The 27,702-nt window shown below is 38.1% G+C and overlaps 1 protein-coding gene and 1 long non-coding RNA gene across 6 annotated transcripts in view; both read left to right on the plus strand.

Annotated features, from left to right (window-relative positions):
* The first annotated feature begins 2,999 nt into the window (after positions 1-2,999).
* Positions 3,000-27,702, plus strand: part of EPC1 (enhancer of polycomb 1) — a 62,828-nt gene continuing 38,125 nt past the window's right edge. For 2 of the 5 annotated variants that reach the window (XM_087946235.1, XM_087946234.1), the window contains exons 1-3: positions 3,000-3,139; positions 3,230-3,350; positions 3,805-4,020. Coding sequence is in view for 2 of the 5 variants with exons in the window: in XM_087946234.1 (XP_087802360.1) it covers positions 3,870-4,020 (151 nt within the window). In the remaining 3 variants the exon portion in view is untranslated. Of the gene's footprint in view, positions 3,140-3,229; positions 3,351-3,804; positions 4,021-16,680; positions 17,159-24,896; positions 25,038-27,702 lie in introns of those variants that run through there. The other 3 variants (XM_026672215.2, XM_026672220.2, XM_026672219.2) reach the window with 2 other exon arrangements.
* On the plus strand, positions 6,150-14,775 carry LOC148128773 (uncharacterized). The gene is made up of 2 exons (XR_015745770.1): positions 6,150-6,253; positions 14,606-14,775. It is a non-coding gene; the product is annotated as an uncharacterized LOC148128773 (long non-coding RNA).

Here is a 27,702-nt window from a genome sequence, read left to right on the forward strand (position 1 = left end):
GTCTGTTTAAGTTTTTTTTTTCTTTGCATATATTCTCAATTTTTAAAAATTTCATTTCATCAACTGTAATTTTCTCCAGCATGGAGCTGCATGATTATGAAGAGCTCCATCGGATAAAGTTTTACCTTGTTGTACAGTTATTAAAGCATAGATGTACAGAAATGTTTAAATCATTCATACAGTTGTTATAGAGTTAGCTCATTGCAAATAGATTTGTCAAGTCTCCCTAATACAATTATTCTCCTGTGCAATAATCTTATATGCAGCTTTCTAAAGTACAAAATGCCATGTCAAGGAAAGCAACTCTTACATGTCTTTCACATATCAAACCTCTTTAAGGCGAAAAATGTCAGCTCTATTTACAGTGTAAAGACCCTTCAGGGATTAGCTGATTTCTGTTAACATTGGCTAGAATAAATACATATACCAAAAGACTACATTTGAAATTTTTTCACTGCAGTTTTGAAGAGCTTTTCCTAAAGGTGTCAGCAAGGTATAAATATTAATGTGATAAAAATATGAAATATGTGAGGATATTTATTAGTTATTTGATTATATAAAATATAATGAAATGAAAATGAAATTTGTTTTACATTTGTGCTTGAACTCTAAGATTTTAATCTTAAAATCATAGAATCATAGAGTTGGAAGGGACCTATGAGGTAATCATCTAATCCCCTATATACTTCAGAATTCCCTACATTATTCCTGCTATATTACTGTCTCATCTCCATCTGAAAACCTCCAGTGAAGAGGAAAAAATCACTCTATGGAGTAATCTGTTCTACTGATTGACAGCTGTCAATAAAAGAATGTCTAATCTATATGAACATCCTTGAGTTTCCATGCCATTCATCTTAATTTTACTCCCTGGAGAAAGCAAAAATAAGTCTGAATCTTCTACAATGTGACAATCTTTTAGATATTTGGAGAGCTGTCATGTGCCTTCTCAATCTTTTCTTCTGCAAGCAGAAGGTAAAGGCTATTTAAGGAGATGGGAAATGCTCTGTAGAAATTTAGCAGTAAGAAGAATTTCTGACAATGTTAGCATACTGCAGAGAATCCTATATTTATTTTATTTGTACTCATTAGGATGTTACCTATTCACAAAACTCTAAGAATTATCTTATATTTAATTTATATTCAAATAATAACACTTGGTGAATATTTACTTGATTTATTTCAAAGGAGAACACTTGCTAGGGAATTCTAGGAGTTGAAGTTGCCAAATTTGAAATACACTTGTCTGGATCATTAAGAAATAGAACTGAATAAGAATGAATGTTAGAAGATTCTATATTGGGTTTCTATTGGTCCAGGTTATAAAAGATGTAATCCCAGACATCACAAGGATACCATGTTGTTGATCCTCCTATTTTCCAAAACAGATTTATTATAAAATTATGTGTAAGTAGGGGTGTCAAACTCAAGGCCCATGGGCCAGATTTGGCCTACGGGGTGCTTAGATCTGGCCTGTGGGAATGAGGTGCTTCTGCCAGAAAAAACAGAGCTTGGGCGGCCCTCCAAGCCGTTGCAGCTGAAAATGGAGTACAGGAGCCCGTTTTCGCTGGCAGAGTACTCAGCCACTACAGGCGCCCCTCACACGAGTGATATCAAGCTGGGCATGCCCACCCTGGCCACATCCACCCCCCCACTGAGGTCAAATGCAACCTTGATGCGGACCTCAATGAAATCGAGTTTGACACCCCTGGTGTAAAAAAAAACACCAAATATTTGATTAACACAATTTTACAGTAGTGAATTAAATATTATGAGAATATATGAAAAGATTTTAGGGGAACTACTACTTAAATTAAAATTTAAAATTTGATAATCCAATCTGGAATAAAAATGAGAAGTATAGGCCACTGTTAAAGCTGCCTGTTTGATTGATGAGTCAGTAGTATTTCAAAGGATACATATTTCAGATCAATCTGTATCACACAAATCAGTTTAGTGGCATGTATCCCTCTAGCAATGCTAGGCTGAAAGAAAGAGAGGCCCCTTATTCAATGGAATATCACTTGATCAAATACAATGTCAGGAAGTTCTAATCTCTGCAGTATCCAAAAGAGAAATGGCCAGATGTACAGAGCTGGACAAAGTGATTTTCCTGCACTTTACCACGTTTCTTTAGGCTCCTCCTCCTTGCCTCATTGAATACAGGTTCAGGCTGCTTCAGTGGCAACACAGTGCAGAACTGAGAAAGAGGCTTGGTGATGAGAACCTGCCAACAAACGGCAAGCGGCCCACTTAAGCCCAGTGCAAGGAAAGTGTGAGAATGAGCCCTAAAATCAGGAATGTCAAGATGATGGGCACTTGTCAGGCGGGACTCAAAGTTGCTTAAATCATAGTGTGGGAACTAAATAAAGATATCTGTAGTTACATAGCAATTCTAACATTTAGGATTGGCTCTTTTTAAATGTCAAACTGCAAATAGAATGTGTACAGTAACATTTTAAAAAAATTCAATGATCAGTTATCTCTAACTCCGGAGTAGTAAATCACCCGCCTTGTAAAAAAAATTCTTTGAAAAAAAGTGAAAGGAGAAGATTGAATTTGTCGAATTTGCCACTTGGTTTTTCCTTTGTTAGACCAAGCATTTCGTTTCCTTTTTTTTTACCAGCTCCCACAGCAGCCGAGTACCTGACTGAGCTCACAAATCGAGACTCGGGTTATCAAATTTCCTAGCACTCTTAATTGAAAAGCCTGCCAACGTAGGTGAAAGACCTTATACATATGTAAAGCAGGAAGTTCAAATTACATCGCCTGTGGAATCTTAATGATTGACAGCTGTTTTTGAAGAAGGACTCTTTGCAGCTAGGGCAAGACTTTGTGGGAGTCCCTTGCCCTTCCGATGATAAGGGAAGTTCGAACGTCCATTATACTTCGGATTCTGATTTCTTTGGGCTTTCTGCCCTCTCGCAGAGGCCACCAGAAGGGCGTGTTCGTGTATTGGGGGAGGAACACAGTGGGAGGATCCAAAAGAACTCGGCGCCACAGCCATTTTGTTTGTGGGCAGCATGGTCGAATTCTGTCAGTCAGTATGAGGAGGGGTTTTTAAATAGTCTTTGTGGAAGAATGATGCCTTTACAAAGGATGTTTCTGTTGAAATGAATATCCTTAAGTCTCTATGACGGTAGGTATAGGACAACGATTGGCGAGGGGGGGGAAAGAAAAAAAAACCATTCTCAATATCAACTCTTTGATTTTGTTTCAAACCCACCAGATTGTGGCGTATGTTATTCCGAAGTATTTGTGGGTTCGCTTTATATTCCACCAGGCGCTTAGGCAACGTAATGGAGAACGGAAAAAGATTAATGAAAGCGTCTCTTAGTTGAACATAATAGGTAAATAAACCTTTAGGATGGGAAGAGAAAAACACCCAAATCTCCATATGGAAATTGGGAGGCTGTGGTGGGCGGATGCGCGCGTTTTTCTATCCTTACCCCCTCTCTCCCCCAAGTATTTCCCCACTCCCGCCCATCAAGGACAGTTGATCATGTGAAGGAGACTTAGAGAAGGTTTTGAGCTCTTGTTCGGTACAATCGCCCAAATATAAAGCCTTGGCATTTGGTGGTTGGTTGTGTTGGGGTGTGTTTTAAAAGACTGTATAAAATGGCACACTGCATTTCTGCATTTTTTTCCAGGCTGCAGAAGAGGGGGGCGGGGGATAGTGCAGACTGTGTAGGGACACTGCCCTCCTAACCAATCAGAACACGCTTGTTTGCCATTACAAAGTTGTTAACCCCAGAGTCTTCTGGCTCCTGCTGCCTTTGCTTTTAATCTTTGGATATTTCTCAGGTTTACTCGAATCCTCCCCACCTCGCCAGATATGGAGAAAAAACCTTCGGAAGCGGCTGCCGACCATGGGAAGGAGATTCTATTTTCATTTGCAAAGATTTTTAAAGATGTTGGATAATTCTTTCGCTGCCTGGAGCTGGTTGATTGCAAGTGAGAAACTATACACAGACTGCTTCGTTCCAGTCGGGAAAAGGCAGCTGGCTGCTTCCTTTCGAGGTAAGTTTTCTAATCCTTCTCACACATACGCACAAATATACACAAACATGCATAAAAGACGTCGAAATATTTCTTACGTATATGAATCAAATGTAGATTTGGTGGGGTTTTTTCTTTTAAAAAATGAAAGTATTTAATTATTATGACAAACGTTGGTTCATTATTTTGACCATTAGGAACAATTGTGTTACTGTCTTTATGGGGAATAAATTAGACCCCTGTACTTGAGTCGTTGATGGAACTGCCAACAACAGAGATCTTTTCAAGGTGGAGTTGGAGTCTCCAGGGAGGATAATTGTGTCCGGAGCACAACACACATTTTTACAAAAGAGGAACTAAGTACATTGCTAAAGAAATGTGCTTCAGTTTATTTGAGTTTGAGATTAGTTGGGAAAAGACGCCTTAAATTGGCTTGTTGAAAACTGCCCTTCATATAATGGAGGAGATTGCTACAGCAGGATTTACATTAAGTTATGTCTGTTACTAAACATTGGCCTTTTTATTCACCAATTGGCTCTTTTTTTGTAATTTGCTTTAAAACCTTTCTATAAAAATATGAATGATGGTACTGCATTAAAGTGTCCTGCTCTTTTGAGAAGATTCATTTATGAGACATTTTGTAATTTTGGGCATTTTTCTGGTGTTTTTTTTTCATTTGTATACAGTGGGAAATCTGTTTTGTATTGATCTGTGTTGGTGGCGCTGTGGTGCTCCTAAACAATTTATGTTTGTTTCACCAAGAAAAGAGGGGGGCAGAGAAAGGTGGGGCAAGATTTGATCTATTGTATCATAATTTCTTTTTTTCTTCTAACAAACCCAGCTTTAAATATTAATACAAGCGTTATAGTTTGGACCATGTATAATATATGCAATAATCGATATACTTGGAAGTTCGGTGTACAGCATAACAGACATGTCGTCACAGTCCTTTGTTGTTCTGTGAGACTAGAGGCAGGGTTTGGATTTTTGTTACTTAATTTTAAAAAATCTGAGGTATGTGAACTAATTCATTATTTAGTCATAGTTTTATCCTTTCTTAACAAAGATTTTCTAGTAGCTAAAACCAATTTCTCATTCTCTGTAGAAAGTGACTGTTTTTATTGTTCATTATCAGACTTGGCAGAGTCTTAAACCCTTTCTTTTTTGTTTAAAAAAGTAAACAAAAACATACCAAATAACAGTTTGGGATTGGCTTTATAAAAAACATTGTGTGTATTTTTAAAATGTTCTGTAGATAGTGTATGTTTTAATTAAGAGTAGAAATAAAGCTGAAAAAGACAAATATTATATACATTTTAAAATTAAGTAGTTTTTCATCTATTTTGAGTACAATACATATAAACCATATATACATGTTTAGATACATATATTAAGAATCAAATACCTCTTTCATGCAAACATTTGTTAATTTACACAGTCTAAACAAAAAGATATAAAAAAGCTGAAAAAATATATACATGAAGTAAAAGGATTTAAATTATATAATTTGAAATGATCACAATATCTGAGAAAATGCAACAGGTTAATAAATTTATTGAAGTATAGGGAAGGAAGGAATTTTTTTTCTTTTTAATTTCTTATTGTAGTTAATGTGAAGTTCTTTGAATAATTTATATGAGTTTTATAGAAGACACTTTTAAATAGAAGATGTGTATATAGAAAAATCCTAGCTGACATTAAACATGCCCTTTCAAAATAGTTCTTTCTTGAAACTGAAGCAATATTTATGATTAAAGGTACCTTGTAGAATGTATTGTGTTTCAGAGTCAGTTAAATCACATTATTCTTAGTTAAAACGTATAACTAAATTGTAACATAAGAATTTATATCGTTCTGTTACCTATTTAGCTTATTAAATCTATATAAGTATATGAATAACAATTATTTCTATTAAATAGAATATGCTTTCATTGATTATGGTCTCACTATATAATAACAATGGCTCTTTGAAAAGACCAATCATGGATGTTCTCTTACAGATCTAGGAATGCAACTCATGCAGCTTCCATCTCAATAAAATGTGGCAGTGCAGCATATGATTGCACCATACAGTGAACAGCTACCTTAATATATGGGTGTGCAGCCTCTATAGCAATTGCGGGAAGAAAAGGTGTTTAAATGTTTGGCTTTGGAAAATCAGTTGTTATCCAGGTTGAGGTAGAGACTTCTATTTACTCACCATCCTGTATGCATCCTGACACAAAAGATTGCATTCAGACATACAGTGCAAAAGGTAGAATTTTGCTTTGTGTTAAACCTATCACCACATACTTTTTAAATCTTCAGAGAATCCAGAACAATATACGAGAAAGATACATTTACTTGTAGATTGTTTTTTATGTTTTTAAATCACGAGGTAGTTTTAAGAGGTTTACTAACAGTTAATTCCTTAAAAATTATTAGCTCTTCAGATTGTAAAACATTTGGAATTGAGTCTTTTTAATGACTCTAGACAAGTACTGACTAGTAAGATGAAACAGCTTAATGTGGAATATGTTCATACATATGAATTCATATATAAATGAATTAAATCACATCTTAAGCTATTTCATTAAACTACAATTAACAGACCCTTGACTGATATAGTACTAACATTCTTTTTTTCAATGGAATAGTAGAAAAGCTATATTTACTAGCAAATACAACTGAATAAATACTTTGTCCAGTTTATTACTTCATAAATAAATCCTTGAGTTACTCTCTTGCATTGTTTTACATCATGTTAGGCTGAATTATATGATGTAGAGATAACTGATATGACAGCTACACTTGTGATGATAAAAAATGAAGAGGGGAAATTATTAAACTGACTCTGGATGGATAGTGGTGTAAGTTTGATAGGATGATGAATGAACAGATCAGAAAAAGTACTTAACACGGACAATTCTAATGTATAATTGTGGGTGTTTTTTTCAAAGAAAGATATGAATAAAATGGCATAATATAAATCAATTTGCAAAACTAAATAGTGAAATTACTGGAAAGTGAAAAACTATTGAAAAGGATTAGAAACTTAAAAAGCATTAAAAACTAGCTAACATAAAAATAAGAAAAGTGGTCTTTAAAAAGTTGTGTTAAACAATACTTCAAGGCAGTGTTTCTCAATCTGTGGCATGCAGACCTCTAGGAGGCCATGATGTCATCACGGGGCCCACAAAAACTTGAAGAAATGTTACAGTTTAAATATTGAGTTAATTCTTGGGAGTCTGTGGCCATGGTCCCTGACCACAAAAGGTATTTAAAGGGAAGTCTGTGCTGAAGAAAGGGGTTAAGAACCATTGGTTTAAAGTTTAAGTTATATATTCTAAAGATGGCAGGAAAAAAAATCCAGAAAGTAAAAGTTCTAGTTGGGCAGAATTTAATTTAAACTTTAGGTTTCCATAGTCCACATTTCATAACATTTTGGAATCAAGGTTTAGCTTTCCTTCTGAATAACCCACAAATAAATTTACACATGTCTGAAATTCCAGAACAGAATTTGTAATTTAAAAATATTTGACAATTTTATCTTGCTGCATTAATATTTTCACAGCAGGATCTAGACAGATTACAGTTTTTGAATTTTTAGTATGGTGAAATTCTAATTACCTTTGCTACTGTTCTTGAAGATACTTTTTTCTGAATAATGGTCAATGTTCATTTTCTGAACTGAATTGATAGAAGCCTTAATTATACTTGTATTGGAAAAATGAACAACTGATGCTGAAAAGGTGCCATTTTGTATTTGCTGTGAGACGTAGCATAATAAATAACAAAAAGTAGGTTATCCTAAATTGTCATTTCAAAATGACTAGTTATAGATATTTCAGTTTTGGGCAGAATGAAGGAAAATATCTACAAATGGATCCATCTAGCCATATCTCCTTCTGCATTATAATTAGAGAGTCAAAATGGCATTTCTGCCACTGAATTCTCATTTTGACTAATATTTTGGGTGATTTAAAACCAATAACTCATAATGCAGGTGATAAATTGTAGCCCTTTGTGTATTCAACTCATAGTTATAATTCTATTTTCATTATTAACTGAATCAAAAGCACCTGTTAGTGTAATTTTATATTTTCTCAGAAGATAGTTACATTGCATTCTACTTCCAAATAAGTATTTATGAAACAGTGGCTTCAGGTTCTCCATGCTGTTCAAAAGGAAATCTCTTGCCCCTTTTTGTACAGAGATGAGTAGAAAGATTAAAAAGGCTCTTATATACATATTTCCACTGAACTTATCTTTCTATTGTTCAATCGTGAAGAACATTTTAGTTCCTATCATTTTAATAATATGGGATCAGTCTATGACTATAATAAAACTCTAAATTACATTGTGGGGTTCAAAATGGTTATAGATGTAGTAGAGATACCTGAAGGAGCCTGTTTTGCTTGTTTTCTTATCTAAATATGTGTGAATTTGAGTGATAAACTCTGGTACATCTTATCTGAGTTATCAAATACTTTATGAGATGTTATACTAATTGGATCATTGTTTCAAAAATATAAAATTCTATTTTCAACAGTGGAATGTGAAAATGTGTATCTAAGAATCTCAACTTTTAGTCTCTTATATTGTTATGGAAAACAAAAAAAACTGCTAAGAAAAATATTGTTCAAATATTGTATGCCTATGCCAGTGGTTATCAAACATTTTGGTTTCAGACTCCCTTTACATTCTTAAAAGTGATTGACTCCAAATATCTGGTTTATGTGTGCTATATCTTTCAATATTTACTGTACAATATTAGAAATTAAAACTGAGAATTTAAAAAATATTTATTTGACTTTGCAAACCCCTGAAAGGATCTGGGGGATCTCCAGGTGTTCCCAGACTTCACTTTAAGAACTGCTGATCTTTGATATGTACTTTTCCCAGGTCTCTGCTTTTTTTTGTTTTTTTGTTTTTTGTTTTGCTTTATGTTGCATTGTATTCTCATTACTACTATTCTAGTTGGTCACCATCTTCTAAATCAGGGCCACGCAATTTTCCCAACATGCGACCTGAGAAATTAGGACTGTTGTGGAGGTACAAATCAATAGGCTGTGAAGTTGCGTATGCATGCACATATGTAAATTGAAAAAAATAGCAATGCATGCATGGTATATACTTATTTACCTATGATTTTTAATTTCTGCTTGACTTCATGTGATCCAGAGGAAGGGAAAGACTGGATGTTCCCTGAGGGTTGTAAAATGCCTAGGTCTGTTCTAAATAATATTAACTGTCTCAAAATGTATTTAGAAATTGAGAAACATTGATAACAATATAAGATTCTTAAAATAATTAGATAATTTTGTAGTACCCCAAAACAAGATTGGGATGAAGTGTTGAAAAAGCAATAGATTTTTATAATGGTGACCAGATAGATAATTATAGTTGGATGGTATCATTTTAGTATGTCTGCACAGAATACAGTACTTTTCAGCTTCCACCATCTAGGAGACAAAGCCTTTTATATTTTAGGTATGTATGTATGTATGTATATATGTGTGTGTATACACAAACACACACATATATATATATACATATACATACATACATACATACCAGTCTAAAATATATAAGGCTTTGTCTCCTAGATGGTGGAAGCTGGAAAGTACTGTATTCTGTGTATACACACACAAACACACACGTATGCAGGTCTTGGCGTCTTCGGGTCTTTTCCCGTGTAAGATTGAGAGTATCTTGGCGACGTTTGGACGAGGTCCCACTCGCCATCTTCAGGCTGGTGTTTTCGGCTTCGTGCTTGTGCAAGCAAAGTGTGATCAGAGCTGCCGTCTCTCTATAAATACTGGTGGGGAGGTTGGCTGTGTTGTTATTTCTTGATTGGTTGATGGAGTTGATGTTTGTAGATTGGCTGGCTTTTTCGTAAGAACATGTGTGGTTGAGGTATTGGCTATGTGTCTATCAGCCTCCTGTGTTGTGACGACCTGGGTAATGGGCTGTGTGATGACCTTCTGAGTTCTATTGTTGTGACATCCTGGTTTCTTGTGCTGTAATCTCCTGGGTCGTTGGCTGTGTTGTAACATCCTGAGGTTTTGTGGTGTAACCTCCTGAGTTCCGTGATGTGATATCCTGAGTGAGTGGCTGTTATGTGACATTCCGGGTTTTGGTTTGGCTCCGAGTTTGAGGCCTGGCTATGTGTTCATGGCATGTGTCAGTTTGCTTGGTTTGGGGGTTGGGGTGTGTGGCAGCTAGTGATGCAGCCGTGGTCTGGTTTCTGGACAGTGGAAACTAGCCCTTTTCAACAAACGAGTCCCAGCCACGAAAACCAACACCAGACCCAAAACAACACATGTCCCTCACTCAAACCCATCTCCCTCACTCAAACCCAAACCCATCCCATAGACGAAAGGCAGAAACCAGACCACGGCTGCATCACCAGCTGCCACACACCCCAACCCCCAAACCAAGCAAACTGACACATGCCATGAACACATAGCCAGGCCTCAAACTCGGAATCAAACCAAAACCTAGAACGTCATATCACAGCCACCCGCTCAGGATATCAAATCATGGAACTCAGGAGGTTATACCACAAAACCTCAGGATGTTACAACACAGCCAACGACCCAGGAGATTACAGCACAAGACCCAGGATGTCACAACAATAGAACTCAGAAGGTCATCACACAGCCCATTACCCAGGTCGTCACAACACAGGAGGCTGATAGACACACAGCCAATACCTCAGCCACATCTTCTTACGAAAAAGCCAACCAATCTGCAAACATCAATTCCATCAACCAATCAAGAAATAACAACACAGCCAACCTCCCCACCAGTATTTATAGAGAGACGGCAGCTCCGATCATGCTTTGCTTGCACAAGCACAAAGCCGAAAGCCTGAAGATGGCGAGTGGGACCTCGTCAAAACATCGCCAAGATACTCTCAATCTTACACAGGGAAAAACCCGAACACGCCAAGACCTGCATACCTGTACCCGTGAAAACATATATACATACATACATACATACATATATATATACATACATACATACACATACATATATACACGTATAAGTATACATATACATATACATACATACATACACGTATAAGTATACATATACATACACATACATACATGCATACATACATACATACATACATACATATATGGATCTTTGGTTATTCGGGTTTTCTCCCGCATAAGATTGGAAGTATCTAGGCAACGTTTCGATGAAGTCTCATTCATCATCTTCAGGCTTGTGCCAATCAGAACACGGCCAACCCTCCAACCAATGAGAACACACCCCCACCCAATCAGAACACAGCCAAGCCCCCACCCAATCAAGTCACATACCCACTAGCAGTTAAAAAGGAAGAAGCAGCTGCAAGCTCACATTACTCTGAGAAGCACAGAGCCGAAGACACAAGCCTGAAGATGATGAATGAGACTTCATCGAAACGTTGCCTAGATACTTCCAATCTTACGCGGGAGAAAACCCGAATTACCAAAGATCCACATACAAATACCCGCGAGAACCTCAGAATATATATATATATTATATCAAAGCTAACACATTCAAGGTAAAGGAGAGAGCTAGAGCAAAAATGTTTAGAATATTTCTGGATGTATCTGCCATGTTAGAAATAAGGAAATTTTTCTTCAAAAACATCTTAATTGTGACTATAACCAAGATTCTCTGGTTATCACTGAAACTTAAGTCATTGCATCTATATTATAGAAATTCACTTAAGATTTAAAATGAAAACTAGAAGGGGAAAATTATCACCCTTTTGCACCAATGTCTATGGAGATTCTCAGTAATCCAGGGTCATGATTGTCCAAAAGGTGTTTTTTCAAGAAGCCACTGGACTTTCTGGTTTTTCTTTGAAGACGTTTTGCTTCTTATCCAAGAAACTTCTTCAACTCAAGACTGGATGGTGGGGAATGGAAGGATTTATATTCCTTGCAGACCAGCTGGTCGTTTGCCTTCTCTTAGAGAGTCATTGAGGCCACTTGGAAGTTTGTCTGTTTCCTCAGGGTCACCTGAGTGCAAACGGGTGTGGAGCATTCTTGGAAATACTGAAAGGACTGTGTTGTAGAGCTCTGCTTTCTGCAGGATGTTTTCTGCCCTTTGTCCTTCAGTGTTGAATACAGGCGCAGGGTATCTGGGTTGAGTCTTGTGTTGTCTGCATCTCGAACTGAAATGCAAATGATTCTGCAGTTTTCCTGAAAATCCATTCATACTCCCTCATCATTTGAAGGACATCCATCTCAGAGTACATAGTTAAAATGTCTTTGGCATCCTGCAGAAAGCACAGCTCCATAACATAGTTCTTTCAGCAGTTCCAAGAAGCTTCACAGCCATTTGCACTACTCAGATGACCCTGAGGATACAGACAAACTTCCAAGTGGCCTTAACAACTCTATAAGAGAGTGCAAATGACCAGCTGTCTGCAAAAAATATAAATCCTTCTATTCCCCACCATCCATTCAAAGCAGAAGAAGCTTTTTAGATGAGAAGTGGAATGTTTTCAAAGAAAAACAAGAACATCCAGTTGCCTATTGAAAAAGCACCTTTGGGTCTCTTGCACGAATCTATACCACTCATACTGCTGGTGCCCTGTACTAACCAGAACTGATTTAATTGTATAACATTCTGATAACACAGAAAAATCACCATTGAAGCTGAGGCTTAGTTCTGCATTAGAAAAGATGGAACAAAAATAACAAAAGAACAAATCTGAATAGGAGCATATTTTCTTTGCTTTTTTTCAATTACAGGCAGTGGTCTTGACTAAAAATGTCAGTTCCAAAACAGATCTGTCTAATCAAGCATATAGTCAATAATAGACAACAAAGTTATAAATACGAAATTAATACATCCTGTATTCGGTTCATCTCAGCATTTTGCATTCAGAGATATAGCTTGTGCTTACAAATAGCATTCCTGAATAGGAACAAACCTTATTTGCTTTTGTAAGGAAGGGCACCCATGGGGAATATTAGGAAATAAAATGACAAGGGCCTAATTATACAATTGATATACTTGTGCGATTTGCATGACATCAGAACAGGACATTTTGACATCTTTGCAGTTTACTACTGAGTGCAGACACATTATTTTGATTCTTACTTATTTTAGCTAATTGTGCATTTGAGTGGGATCAAGTAGAAGGGCATACTCACTAATGCTTCTGAAGAATTGTCATTTAAGGTTTATAGGTTATTCCCATAATTTAATAATTTGCCTAAACTATAAATAATTGAGCAATGTCTATAATCGAGCTTTAAGTAAATATGACTATGAAATTTGATTAAAATATGAAATTTTGTTACATCTTTATTAAGAGAATTTTTTTTAATTTTTATGTTTGTGGCTAATAGATTTTTGATAGCATCTTTTTCATAACTGATATTTTAGGGGCATTTTTCTTCAGTTAAAATGCATCTGCTACTATAGCTGTAACACAAATTTATAAAACGGGGAAAAAATGAGTCAACGTAGCAAAAGTTTTTAAAAGGTTTTATAGGATTATGCAATATTTCTTCCCAATATCTTATAAAAAGTTTATACCAGCCCAGTATCGGCCATGAGAATATTTGATAGACTGGCCTGATTTATATATTATCTAATTTGGCTTGTTAGGTTTTGGTTGAGTATTTTGTCCTAATCCTAGCCATTTTAGCTTAGTTAATAAAAGATAGCTTAGAAAATTTGAGCCCAGTAAGTCTGTTAATTAACCTGCAAATATTGTCATTTTTCTTTCAAAAGCAATAATCATTTTTATCTGAAGCAAAAAATATAACATGGTAAATCTATTAAATATATTTACCGAGACAAGTTCAGAAGAATATGCAGAAGAAAAACTTATGACTTGGGGTCTATGGAGATTCTCAGTCATCCAAGTCATGGTTGCCCCATTTTGAGAAAGCAACTGGACTTTCTTGTTTTTTCTTTGAAGATATTTTGCTTCTCATCCAAGAAGCTTTGTCAGCTCTGACAAGATGGTGAAGGGACACAGGACAAAAAACATCCTGTAGCCAAGAAGGCTCCAAACTCACTTGCACTATTCAGGTGATCCTAAGGACACAGATAAACCACCAAGTGGTCTCAACTACTCTCTAAAAGAATGCACATGACCAGCTGTCTGCAAGGCATCCCACCATCCAATGATGAATAAGAAGCTGAATAAGCTTCTTGAATGAGAAGTGAAACATCTTCAAAGGAAAAACAAGAAATCCTGAAAAAGCACCCTTGGGACAATAATGATTGGGAAGGGGGAGGAGAGACAAGGAATGTGGATTCTATAAAAATGTATAGTTACAACAATTAAACGAGACTTTCACAATTGTTTTGCCACCATCTTCTCTCTTAAGTCTTTCTGAATTCTGATTTTTACAATCAGCCATATTTGATTTGCTTGTTCTTCTATTTTTGTTAACTAACTTGGATACTCTTTAAATGGAAAAATCTAATATACAATACTTGCAACTTATAGATTATCTTGAACCCTTTATATCCATTGTGCAATATTTATAAACATTGGGTTTTTATTAAATGAGAAGTATTTTTCATATAAGACTCCACAAGGAGTTGGAAATGTATAATGAAGTTATGAGTTTCTTGTCTTCATCTGTTCTAGAGTAAGAATCTCAGCAATATGGAGTGGCTCTGGATTTGAAGGCCTGGTGATTCCAATGAGTTACCATTTTTCCTCCCAACTAGGTAACCCATGAACCATATTGGGTCATTGTTTCAGAGATAATTTCTTACTTAAATCAATAAACAGCATGAACATGGATGGGCAAAAGAGCAATGAGAATTAATTCCTATTTTCTGCTGGCTTCCCCTTTAACTTTGCTTATGGGAAGCTGGTTAGGGAGTTTTGGAAATCATGATTACCTGGTTGCAGCAGCACTGCAGGGTCACGTGGTGGCGCTGCAGCACCTACAACTTTGCTAATACATCTGGTGTTAAGATCCTAATCTTAAATTTTCAGTGCCATAGGGATAATGGGCCCTTGATTTTTGGATGCATTTTTTGTTTGTTAGCCCACTTGAGAGAACTTGATTCCAAAATTGTTGCATTGTTTTGCCCAGTTGAAGTTACAAAAGAGTTTTAGCTGTATATAAATAGAATTACTGTTGCTCAAATATCTGGTTCATTTGGTTTGACAACTCATGCTCAAGATGGAAGCTGTGGGGATTCCTGAAAGTGGAATCCCCACTCGGAGGCCATAATCACTGTCTTACTCACATCCAAGACATCTCAGTTGTACTATTGCAGTGCAGTCCATGTGGGACAGCTTTCCAAAAGCATTTGGAGTTACAATTGGTCCAGAATACAATAGCTGTGGACCAAGTACAATGAATGAATGCATATATCTTGAGGCACCCATATACCACCTGTAATTCAAGAGCTGCACTGGTTTCTAGCTGGCTTCTGGATGCAATTCAAGGTGATGGCTGTCACCTTTAAATTCCTTTATGATTTAGGACCTGGATATCTATAGGATTGCATTCTCTTGATGACATTTGCTGTCCAATAAGATATAGCAAGGCAGCTCTTTCTGTATTCCCTTAATTAGAAATTGTCTCCTTTAGAGACAGAACAAATATAAGTTTTAAGTCACCTCCGTCCCAACTCTGCAATAGTATCAGATAAAATAACATCTCCTAGTTTTCAGTCAATGGCCAGCTGTCCTAATCAGGCCTAGGGGCAAGTTTTTAAGGCTATCCTTGCAAACAAACAATTTTCACTGTATTTTAAATAAACATCCTGTTTTAAATGATTAAAATGTTTTAGTATTAAATTTTTATTGTGTTTTCATCTCCAATTATGGTTTTGTGAAGACTATTGATCAATTAATTGAAAGGGATCGTAAATAAAAATAAGAACTACAATTGAATATGCTATAGGTGTGTGGTGTATGGTCTTTTAATGCTGAAATAGGCTGCAGCACAAGTTGCACCCAAGAAGCTTGCCTGAAGTTTATATATTTGTCCCCAAAAAACCTCCTGCTTCTTTTGGTAAGTGCCAATAGGATAAACCTAAAAGAGTGATAAGGAATCAAGAAATTCCTCAACCTCAGCACCTCAGTACTGATATAATACTGATGATATAATCATTTATTTTATAATGTATCTTATTTGAATAAACCGACAATCAACTTTTTCGGCTGGAAACTGTTAACTGTAAAATATCCAATATGCGGTTTCAAATAGTGTGTATAACAGATTTGCACTCCTCTCAGTTAATTCTATAGAATTTTTGATGTCACAGAGACCTGTCTTACAGAGGAGAGAACAAAGTGGCCTGGGAAGAAATGAAAATAGGATTTAGAGAATATTGAGCAGTCATCCTTTCCCTGCCGCAATACGTTTAAACGGAACCGGACCATACGCGTCAACTGTCTCCCTCTAGCAAGGGGCTCGGGCCTGAGGAGATGCTCCCGGTTTCCCGAGGACTGAGGCGTGTATTCTCTCCCATACCTTCTTCCTCCAGGCGGCAGTGATGCAATGGTCCCTCCTTCACTCGTTTCCCAGCGTGTGAAAGGGGTGGGGGTCGGTGCCTCAGCGCCACCCGAACAACTACAGTGCTTCGGGAAAGATAAGAGCTACTTCGGCCCTGCGAGAGTGTCAAAACCGCCGTTCTTTCGTGCCCGTTTCTCGTGCTCGCGCTGCGCGGTCTTTTAAGCAGCGCCGTGTCCGCGCTTTTGCGCGATGCAGTGTGGGAATGGCTGTGGAGCTGGGGTTGGCTGAAAGAGGCGGCCAGTCGAGATTTAATGTCCGCCATGTTGGCCGTGGCGTACTGAAGAGACCAGGAGCGGCGAGGAGAGAAACCGGCATTCTAGCCTGGCTGCGCCACCCGGCGCCGCTGGGACCCGCCTCGGAGCGAGCCCCGCCCCGCCGCGGGAGCCCCGGTTCCTCCATGAGAGCGCTTGGCGGGGTCCGGCTCTCAGCTCGGAGCGCTCTCGCTGCCTCCCCCCCCTTTGCCGCAGCAGCAGCAGCCGCCATAGCAGTTGCAGCCGCCGACGACTAACATGAGCAAACTGTCGTTCCGGGCCCGGGCGCTGGACGCGTCTAAGCCGCTTCCCGTCTTCCGCTGCGAGGACTTGCCCGACCTGGCCGAGTATGCCTCGATCAACCGGGCCGTGCCGCAGATGCCCACGGGCATGGAGAAGGAAGAGGAGTCGGTACGTGAGAGACCCCCTCCCGTCCCTACTCCGGCCGAGCCGGGCCCCGCCATCGCCCTGTACCCAAGCCCCCACCATCGCCTCTGCGCAAGCACAAAATGGCCGCCATTTTCTCCCCGCTTCCTCCCCCTTTCCTTCCCTCCCCTTAGGGAAGAGGGTGATGTTGAACGCTAATAGCCCCGTCTGCCTTCCTTGTGGATGCTCTCCTAAAATATCTGTATATGTCGACTCGAGTGCAAATGCCGCCTGCTGCGCTCCCCTCAGCCTCCCGAAAGGCACAAAGGGGTCACGTGATTCGGCGGGCACCCGCCATTTTATTATGCCTCTAGTTCGTTGGGCTGGGCCTTAATACCGCAGCGAGAATGCGAGCTGAAACGGCGCCGAGGTTCCGCTCATTGGACACTAGGTGGCGTCTTTGTATTCTAATTAGTGGTGAGGCTACAGGCCTGGATGGTTTTGACGTTCACCAGTCTGGGGTTTGGTCTGTCAGTTCTGTAATTACCAGTTAAGTTATGGGAAGGAAAATGTAGGCTCTTGAACTGCACGGGTAAGTGGTAAACAAGATGCGTGGTTCAGTTTACAAGAAGAACTTACACGAAATGGGATGAAAAACCTGATTACTGGCTGATGATATTTAATTGAAGAGCCCCCTGGAAATATATTGCTGTTTTCCCCAAATAAAATTGGCTTGTTGACTACTCAACTGATATGGAAAATCAGTTAAATTAGTCTGGTCATTTCACCAAGTTTTTTTTTTTAATTCACATGATTGGCACTAATTTAATTGTTTTGAGGTGACTAGCAATAAAAGCAGAAATGGTATTTAGGAGTCATAATGTTCACAGTAAAATACTCATATTTTAACATTCTAATGTAATAACATTAATCATGTTTACTAATGTACATAATATAATTTCTTTAGCATATAGGAAGTGCATAATCTCAAAAAAACCTGGATAAATCACATAAAGGGCACATTTTACTTAAGAAAAGTTAGTGTATTAATACATGCATCATATTTGATTGTATCACAGTATCCTTGGCATCAAATGTTTAAAGATTGAATTGTAACATGTTTGTCTCATTGACAGAGTGTTTAAATGAAGAAAAAGCATGTTCTACCTAATTCATATATGTAGTGCATATTCAAAATCTATTTTTTAGTAAAATGTGCTTAATATCAATTTGAAAAGACCTGGTGTTTCTCCTCTATTTGTTCTTTGAGATCCCTGGGTTAATAATAAATTTGGGAACTAACAATTAGGCTGGATTTCTTTTATCCTGAATTTGTGCAGTTGTCCACATTTAGATACATAGAGATGCACTGACTCAATAGACTTCAGGTCCTGCTGATAGGAATTAATAGATTGATAGTATATGTTTGCTGAGATGTTAAGAGTCTTAAATTCAGTAAGACTTTTTTATAAGGTAGATCATATGAAATTGCATTTTAAAATTCTGGACAAGATGTTCAGAAGGAAGTCAAAATTATAAGGGATAAAAAGAATGCAAGCATAAAAGGCTTTAAATGAATTCTGCATAGAATTCCTTATAAATCATGTAGAAAATTATAGACTGGGTATTCCTAAACCATTAGACTTTGCTAAGTCCTAAAATTATGATCATTTAGAGTCCTGAAGTTGTTGAAATCTTTGTGCAAAAGCAATCCTTCAAAATAAATTGAAATTAGGCAATAATGACTGCATAATAATTTGGAATGTGAAGTAAAGAAACTCCTGTTGATTGGCATATTTAAGAAAATGCTGTCTGTAAAAATTAAAACTTTTCTTAAATATATAAACTATATTTGACTTGCAATAGCTTGATACATATGGAACAATATTCGGATTAAAGAATTTTATTGAATAAAGTGAGAAATAAGACTTTAAATAAATAAACATACTAAGCTTAGGAGAAATTAAATAGAATATAACCAAATAGATAATAACACAAAACTTTTAGGAGCCATCAACATATTATTGCAGTAATGTCCACAAGAGACAAGTCCACAGACAAGAACATAGTAATCTTGGCCAAGCTACTTTGGGAGAGAAATTTGAAAATGGGAAAGGAATAAAATTTTCAGATAGTTATCACTGGAAGTAGTAGCCCACCAGGCACCTTACTTATACTCATTTTAATTTTAATTAAAAGTGGGAAAATTGATAGATTGTGAAGCATAAACATATAGTGCCATATTTATTTCCAAGAATACTTATTCTTAGCCAACTTAAAAGAAATAAATGCTGGCTGCAGTTTGAGTGCTTTTTTTAAGATAAGGTTATAGGCGAGGAGGAAGAAGAAGAAGAAAAAGAAGAAATAGAGCTGTGACAAAGACAGGTTTCAATAATTTGCCATGTTAATGAATGCAACAGTAAATACAAATACATCCACAAATAATTCGTTCATCATGGTCAAGACCATCTCCTTTTACATCACAGGCCTTCAAACTCGACAGCTTTAAGACTTGTGGACTTCAACTCCCAGAATTCGTCATCCAGTCATGTTCACTCAGGAATTCTGGGAGTTGAAATCCACAAGTTTTAAACTTGCCAAGTTTGAAGATCTTTGTTTTACATAATCAGCATAATCAACTCCTGAACATATAACTGTAATAGCAAAAAATATACCAGATTCTGAACTACATCCCCAAGTCTCACACATTCTTTCAACTACAATTGGAGGAATTGTTATTGTCCTGTCCTGCATGTATCTTTCAGGTTTTTTGGTTATTTACAGTAAATATTCTAACCACTGTTTGGTGTCTTTATTGTTTGAGAAAACCTATGTTTCTTTGACAAAAACAAATCAAGATCTTGAATTTAAATTTCATAGTATATTCTCTCCACCAGATTGATTTAATTTGTGATCAGGCTTTGTCTATTAGCATGCTACTTGTGCATAGTAATTTTGGATAGGATTACTATCCTGGGCTTATGTGCTAACATGACCTGTATACGTGAACCCCCCTTAACCATAGCCTGGCTAGATTTCTTTAGATCTTTGCTTGCTCGCTTTGTTAACTTATTGCCACATGTTTCCTGTATAGATCCAGTGATTAATATTCTATAGTACTGTATTTACAGTATGTTATAATGTATAGGTCTACATATTGCCAGATACCCATCTCACCTACATTTACTGCGGTAGGGAGTACATGAAATTCAATAGTTTTTCTGCTTTGTATAGAAAGTGTATCCAGGGTTAATATATTGGTCAGTATAAATGCAGCTTCATATTCACTTCTTAAGACTTAATCGTTTTATTAGATTATTCTCATCTTGTTTATAGCATTTATAAGTGAATACATTTGTGCTTGAGTATAAAGAGGATTGCTGCAAAGAATGAAATTACTAAGGTTTTAGTCGTGATGACGTGTCTAATTCAGATAAATAGTACCGTGTTTCTCCGACAATATGTTCCCCCCCAACAGGAAGGCCCAGCATGTTTTCTAGGCATAAGGTGAAATTAAGCCCCTCCCCCAAAATTCAGGCCTATTTAAACCATGCATTCCTCACCATTTCTCACATCGCTTGAACTATACGAGATGAAGAGAAATGGGGGGAAGGGCAGGGGGAAACTTGCCTTTAGGAGTCCCCCGCAGGTAGCCTCGGCTAGAGCACCCCATGGGCAGACTCACCTCTATCGGCCGATAGAAGCACCCTGTGGGCAGAATTGCCTCGCCATGAGGCCGCTTCTATTGGCTGATAGAAGCTCCCGAGGGCAGAGTCACCAGCCACTTTCATTGGCCAATAGAAGCGGCCTCATGGTGAGGTGCGGCTGCATGCGGGGCACTCCTAACGAGCGCTCCGCAGGCAGCCATGCCTCACCACTAGGCCGCTTCTGTTGGCCGATAGAAGCGCCCGAGGGCAGAGTCACCAGCCGCTTCTATCAACCGATAGAAGCGGCCTCGTGGTGAGGCATGGCTACACATCGGGTTCCAATTGCAAATTCAATCGCGTACATATACCGTTGTCAGAGTAAATATCAGACGATCTCAAGATTCCTGCTGCATTTCTGCTTCCCGAGCCAGCCGCTTTTCTTCGTCCCCTCAAATAGCCCTATTTCCTCCGCCCCCGATTTCCCACTGCAACCACTTGGACGGAATGGGTCACAGGAGGGTCGCTAAAGAAGCTGATTCCACCTATCACCTGCAATGGGCAGTTCTGGGCCCCTCCGCTTAGGCTGCCAACTAAGGGAACTCGCAGTTTACTCAATTGCTCAACTGGTTTCAGCCCACCTTTCTCCTGACTTCTTTTCGAGGTTTTGCTTGCAGCCTGACAGGTGGTGGAGTCCGGCTTCAACTCTCCCTTGAGTGCTTGGTGGGATATTTTGGCGTCTCTTTTTCAGACAGTACAAGGACGAGGGTAATCCACAAATATAGTTTTTTGGCTTCTGCACAGACATTGTGGTCTGTGGCGTGGATTGCGCAAATAACGGTACCTACCTCGCCCCGTTCCTGTAGTTTGCCCATAGAATAAGACGATACACATCTCTTAAATCCCCCATTCCTAGGTATTCCAGGACATTCAAATAACTTAAAAAAAGAGTGGCTAATGCTGCCAGTCAGAAACACAGTGCAATTATTTCACCCATTATTTTTTAGTGGATTTTTGTTATTGTAAAAAAAGATGTGTATTGTCTTATTCTAGAGGGAAACTATAGGAACGGGGTGAGGTAGGTACTGTATTTGCGCAAACCACACCACAGAGCACAATGTCTGTGCAGAAGCCAAAACTATCTTTGTGTATTACCCTCGTCCTTGTACTGTCTGAAAAAGAGACGCCAAAATATCCCACTAAGCACTCAAGGGAGAGCTGAAGCCAGACTCCACCACCTGTCAGTGGTTGGGCTGCAAGCAAAACCTCGAAAAGAAGGCAGGAGAAAGGCGGGCTGTTTAGCTCGCAGTTTACGGACAGCAATCTCCGCGTTCCCCCTCGAAGCATACCTTCCCCCTGGAAGATGCTAGTGGATGGCAAGGGGCACAAAGATCCCCCTGACCTCCCTTTGAAACCAGTTGAGCAATTGAGTAAACTGCGAGTTCCCTTAGTTGGCAGCCTAAGCGGAGGGGCCCAGAACTGCCCATTGCAGGTGATAGGTGGAATCAGCTTCTTTAGCAACCCTCCTGTGACCCATTCCATCCAAGTGGTTGCAGTGGGAAATCGGGGGTGGAGGAAATAGGGCTATCTGAGGGGACGAAGAAGAGCAGCTGGCTCGGGAAGCAGAAATGCAGCAGGAATCTTGAGATCGTCTGATATTTACTCTGACAACGGTATACATACGCGATTGAGTTTGCAGTTGGGAACCCGATGCGTAGCCATGCCTCGCCATGGGGCCGCTTCTATCGGCTGATAGAAGCAGCTGGTGACTCTGCTCTCGGGGCGCTTCAGCACCCTACGGGCAGCCATGCCTCACCACAAGGCCGCTTAGAAGCGGCCTTGTGGTGAGGCATGGCTGCCCGCAAGGCACTCCACAAGGCTGCTTCTATCAGCCAATAGAAGCAGCTGGTGACTCTGCCCTCGGGGCGCTTCTATCAGCCAATAGAAGCTGCCTCTTGGCGAGGTGAGTGTGTGTGGCGCTCTAGGTGAGGGTGTGCGTGAGAGAAGGAAATTAAGTCACCCCCGTAAAGACGGCCTAGCCGTTTTTTCGGCGCTCAGAAAAAAATTAGGCCCAGCCTTATTTTGTGAGAAACATGATATAAGATGTTCTCAATTGCCAATAGAATAATAGGGCTATTCTTGATGCTGTTTATTTGCAAAATTTACTATCAGTTTCAGCAATAGTCCAATTTTCCTATACTAGTATTACATTATAGAATGGAGAGAGTTATGAATATAATATGCAGAATTTGAATATGCAGAATAGCCTTGTGAATAAATGAGGCTTCTTGGATATGGAACACATAGCTCAATTGTTCTTTTTTGCAGTGCAGAATTTTTTCCCAATTGCATTAGTGTTTGGATTTTAATTCCTTATATCTCTTCCTTAAGTGCTTCCATCTAATTCTTCTTTTTGAAAGCTAGACAGAGTAAGCAAAGAAATAATGAACCAGTTTCCCCAATGATATGTTAAATTGAAGCTTTTCTCTATGTGACAATAATGATTGGTTTCACACATTAAACCATGCTTTGCTTAATTGACAAGATTAATATAACAGTGTCCAATCCAAATAGACTATGTCTTTTTTTTAATGATCAAACAGAATTGTATAATGGCATAAAATACTTAGAATTTTATATATTTAACAGCAAAGTTGAATTTCATTCATTAGCAAATTGGCAATCATTACAGTAGCTTTAGCAGTGAAAACAATAAATGCAAGTGTAAACAGCCCACGAAAAACTTAGCCACCACATTTTTAAGAACTATAACTGATCAAGTATCACAGAGTGCTCTAATAATCAAAATATGTTGAGTATTTATGAAAAACTAGCTAGATTATTTCTATCCAAGAGAAGATATGATCACTAAGATTGGTAATTGGTATTTCTGATCAAGGGGTCACTTAGGCTTTCAGTGACATTGATGATTCTAGCTCCAACTTTACATCTCTGTTCATTCTGATACAATGCAACCCATGTAGAACAGGCAAATGTATATACCCAGAAAGCACTAACCAACAAGAATCTCTGTTCACAAGATTCAGAATTTAAGTCCGCTATATAAGGGTTCACCAACCTTTCCTGCTTTGTGGACCTGTGGGTAGGGGAGAGGGGATGGTTCTGCACGAGCGGCCTGAAAGCGCATGCACAACTCCATGAATGGCAGGCACATAGGCCCACTGTTCATGCAAATGGATCACTCACACACTGCTTGCACAAGTGAGGATGCACACAGGCACTCACCCACCACTTCCACAGCCTGGTTCCAAAAGACTGAAAGCCCGCTAGTGGCCTGGGGCTTGGGGACCCCTGCCCTATCCAATCACTGCATTCAGTCATTGCTTCTGGACATGTATAGTCTCTCAAGTTAGATGTTACAAATAAATGAATATATCAACATATTGATGATATCCGGCCATGAAAATTCTGATAAGTGCCTGAATCAGTTTCATAAAGAGAATAAAGTATCCATTACATGTATGCTCAAAAACCTAGTATGCATCCCTTGTTCACTGACAGAATATCTTCTGGACTAAATGAGTTCCATCACTCTGAAAACTGCCTGCAATTGATAGAAAACATGACAACCCATCTACTACAAGGTGATAACTACCAAAGAGATGTACCTGTCCTTAAGTCCCTGTATTGACTATCAATAGGTTTCAGAGTGCTCCTATAAAAAGCCTTTATTATTTTGCCCTGTGTTATCTCCAGAATTCTATTCTCCAATGCACTTGTATATACATCTCAAGAAAAACAAAAGTCTTGAGGATCATGCATTTTGTGAGATTTGGAGGCTCCAACAAAAATGGTTTCTTTTTTATGTAATGGCTTCAATATTGTGGATCAGGCATAATCTTCCCACTCTCATAATGAGTTTTCTGAGAAACATTAAAAACTGGATTGTTTTGAAAGCCCTTTGACAATTGATGTCATCTTGCTGGTTGATTAATAGTCATGCAGTTCTCTCCTATATCATGTGTGATTCATATACTGATAATTATAATTGGGGGTTGGAGTTTTTCTTACTGTGAACATTTTAATATCTGTTATTTGATATTGTTTTATATTTAACCATGCATGTTTATTACTTACATACTATATTATACCATGGATGTTTTAATTTTGTTGTACAGAGTTGACGACATATAAACCCAATAAATAAATAAATGGAGGCCAATGAACATCAGACAATAAATTTCTTCCTTCTGTGTGCAGATTTGACATTTAGCCCCTTGTTTGTGGATTGATCTTACCATTTCATGTAACAATTTGAGGTATGTGTTAATAGTTACAGACAATAAAAACTTCTGTTGCTGTTTCAATCAAATGTGGATACTTTAAATAGTAACAGTTAATTTTGTAATAAAGGTGGCATTTTGTAAAATGTTTTATAACAAAATGAGTCATAACAATAAATAGGAAGAATTAGTTTATTACAGTGACAGTTTGCTCCTCATGCAACGTTTGTCATGTTGACTTAATCCAGCTATTGTGGGTTGTATGCCATGGTTTGTGACTTTGTTACAGAAAACCATCACTATTGACTTTTGCAATGCTCGGTGCAAAAGAAGAATACAAAATAGAGAGCAAAATAAATTAAAGAAAATAGATGTGTAAATAAATGGATGTGTAAATAAATGGAGCTATTCTTTTTCTGTCTTTGCAAACCATTCTTGCTTCTCTCACATCTTTAAACCACTTCATACATTGTCTTTTGTTAAGTTTTTCAGTCTCACTTTTTATGATTACATCTCCATTCATCTATGGAGATGTATGGATTCATCTCATTCTTTTTGCTATACAGTCATACTTCATATAATTGTTTTTGAATTCTGATTTTATTCTAACATCATTTATATTGATCACTCAGTTCTATCCCAAAGGTGCTTTTTCAAGAGGCAACCAGACTTTCTGGTTTTTCTTTAAAGACATTTCGGTTCTCATCCAAGAAGCTTCTTCAGCTCTAATTGGATAGTGGGGAATGGAAGGATTTATACTTGTAGACAACTGATCATTTGCATTCTTTTAGAGAGTCATTGAAGCCATTTGGAGGTTTATCTATGTTATCAGAGTCACCTGAGCAATGCAAATGGGTGTGGAGCATTCTTGGAAATGCTGAAAGGACTGTGTTGTAGATTGGAGATAGATGATGTCCTATCCCTCCCCCTCTGTTGAGAGGGGGGCTTCAATTTTGACATAGATGGCCTCTTAACCCCTCTTTCAAACCAGTGATCATCTCTGTCCTATATGGACTTTGTTATCTTTATAAGAGTGGCCTGTGTCTTCAATGTAGATGGACTGCTGAATCTAGTCCTGATGTGTTTGTTCTCCTATGTTGTGCCATGTGTATAGGAGAACAAATAGACTAGTGCTTTGAATTGTATTTAAAAGATGATGAGTCAATGCAGAGTCTAAAGGACCAAGTAAAAAGCTTTTATTGATATATGCCAGCTAACAGATAGGCTGCTGTATTCGGTATAAATTGTAGCTTCCAAATAATCTTCAAAGCAATCCATGGTGCACTGCACCAATCCAAGTGAATAGCGAAGAGGAAACAGTTGTGTCTTAAAGTTCTCCTGGCCACATCTTCTTTTGACATATCCATTTCTTACTTCTAAGAATTTACTAGGTAAATGTACCCTTTTAGGTCCTTTTGATAAACATCCCAAAAGAGGTAGTCTTTATTTAGCAACCACAATTGGAACTGGCAATTCTGTCACTAGGTAATACAATCACTAAATGAAAAATTGTATGATTATGACTGGGCTTATGATTTTATTTCAATTTTTCTCACTCCGCTGCCTTGAAATTCTCACCCCATGGCTGGGATAATTAAGACTGGAATTAATGTTTGTGAGTAAAGAGGCACACAATGGGCAATATACATGGAAAGGAAGATCTGGTGCCATTTATTTATACTGCTTGAATCTGGAAGCCACAAATGCACTAGGCTAACCACCAATATATTTCCCATTGCATACCTCACTCTGCCAGGCAGAAGAGAGAAAAGAGTCATGCATTGAATGACTCATGCTAACTGACTGTAATAGCAAACATTTCACAGAGATTGTTTGAGAAATAGTATGTTCATTGCAAAAATATTTTTCATCACTATTATTTCAAATTGTCATTGCACAAAGCATTCAATATGCAAGATCTACCCGTAAACTATACACTATTCATTACACTTTTACCAGCATTTGTACATCACAATATTTCTCTTATCAATTTTTCCATCTTTACAAGTTTTAAGCAAGAGTATCATCATTCTATCTGCAATTCTTCTTACCATTTATAATAATCATTCACTCCATTTTCCCAATTAAATACAATTAATTTGGTTTTTGAGCCAGTAATTTTAAAATGTATAGGTAGTCCTTGACTATCAGCCACAATTGAGCCAAAACTTCGGTTGCTAAGTGAGACAATTGTTAAATGAGTTTTGCTGCATTTTATGGCCTTTCTTGCCACAGTTATGTGAATCACCTCATTTGTTAAGTTAGTACAGTGGTACCTCAATACTCATGATTAATTGTGGGAGGTGCAACAAGTACTAAAAACAAGTACCAAACAAACCTCCATATCACATGACCTTTTGTTTCGGCTGGGAAGGACTTCATGTTTGTTTCTTTCCCTATGTCAGGGATGTTCCAGCATGGTTGCCTTTCGGTCTGCCCTCTGTGGCTGTCCCCTGCTTCCTTTTGCAGCAACGTTCCTGGCATGGCCAACTTCGTGTCCGTTTTCTGCAGCCAACTTCCTGTTCATTTTACATGGTTCTTCTTCCTATCGCAACATGTTGAGTACCCAAAAAATGATGCATACCAGGACAACATTTTTGTGTCAAAATTCATTGAGTATCAAATTCAACAAATTTTGAACTAGTTGAATACCACAATACCATTGTAACACAGTTGTTAAGTGAATCTGGCTTTGCCCTTG

The sequence above is a fragment of the Notechis scutatus genome, chromosome Z (assembly GCF_049901735.1).
Source record: "Notechis scutatus isolate UNSWTSFEM ecotype Mainland chromosome Z, rNotScu1.2, whole genome shotgun sequence".
NCBI lineage: Eukaryota > Metazoa > Chordata > Lepidosauria > Squamata > Elapidae > Notechis > Notechis scutatus.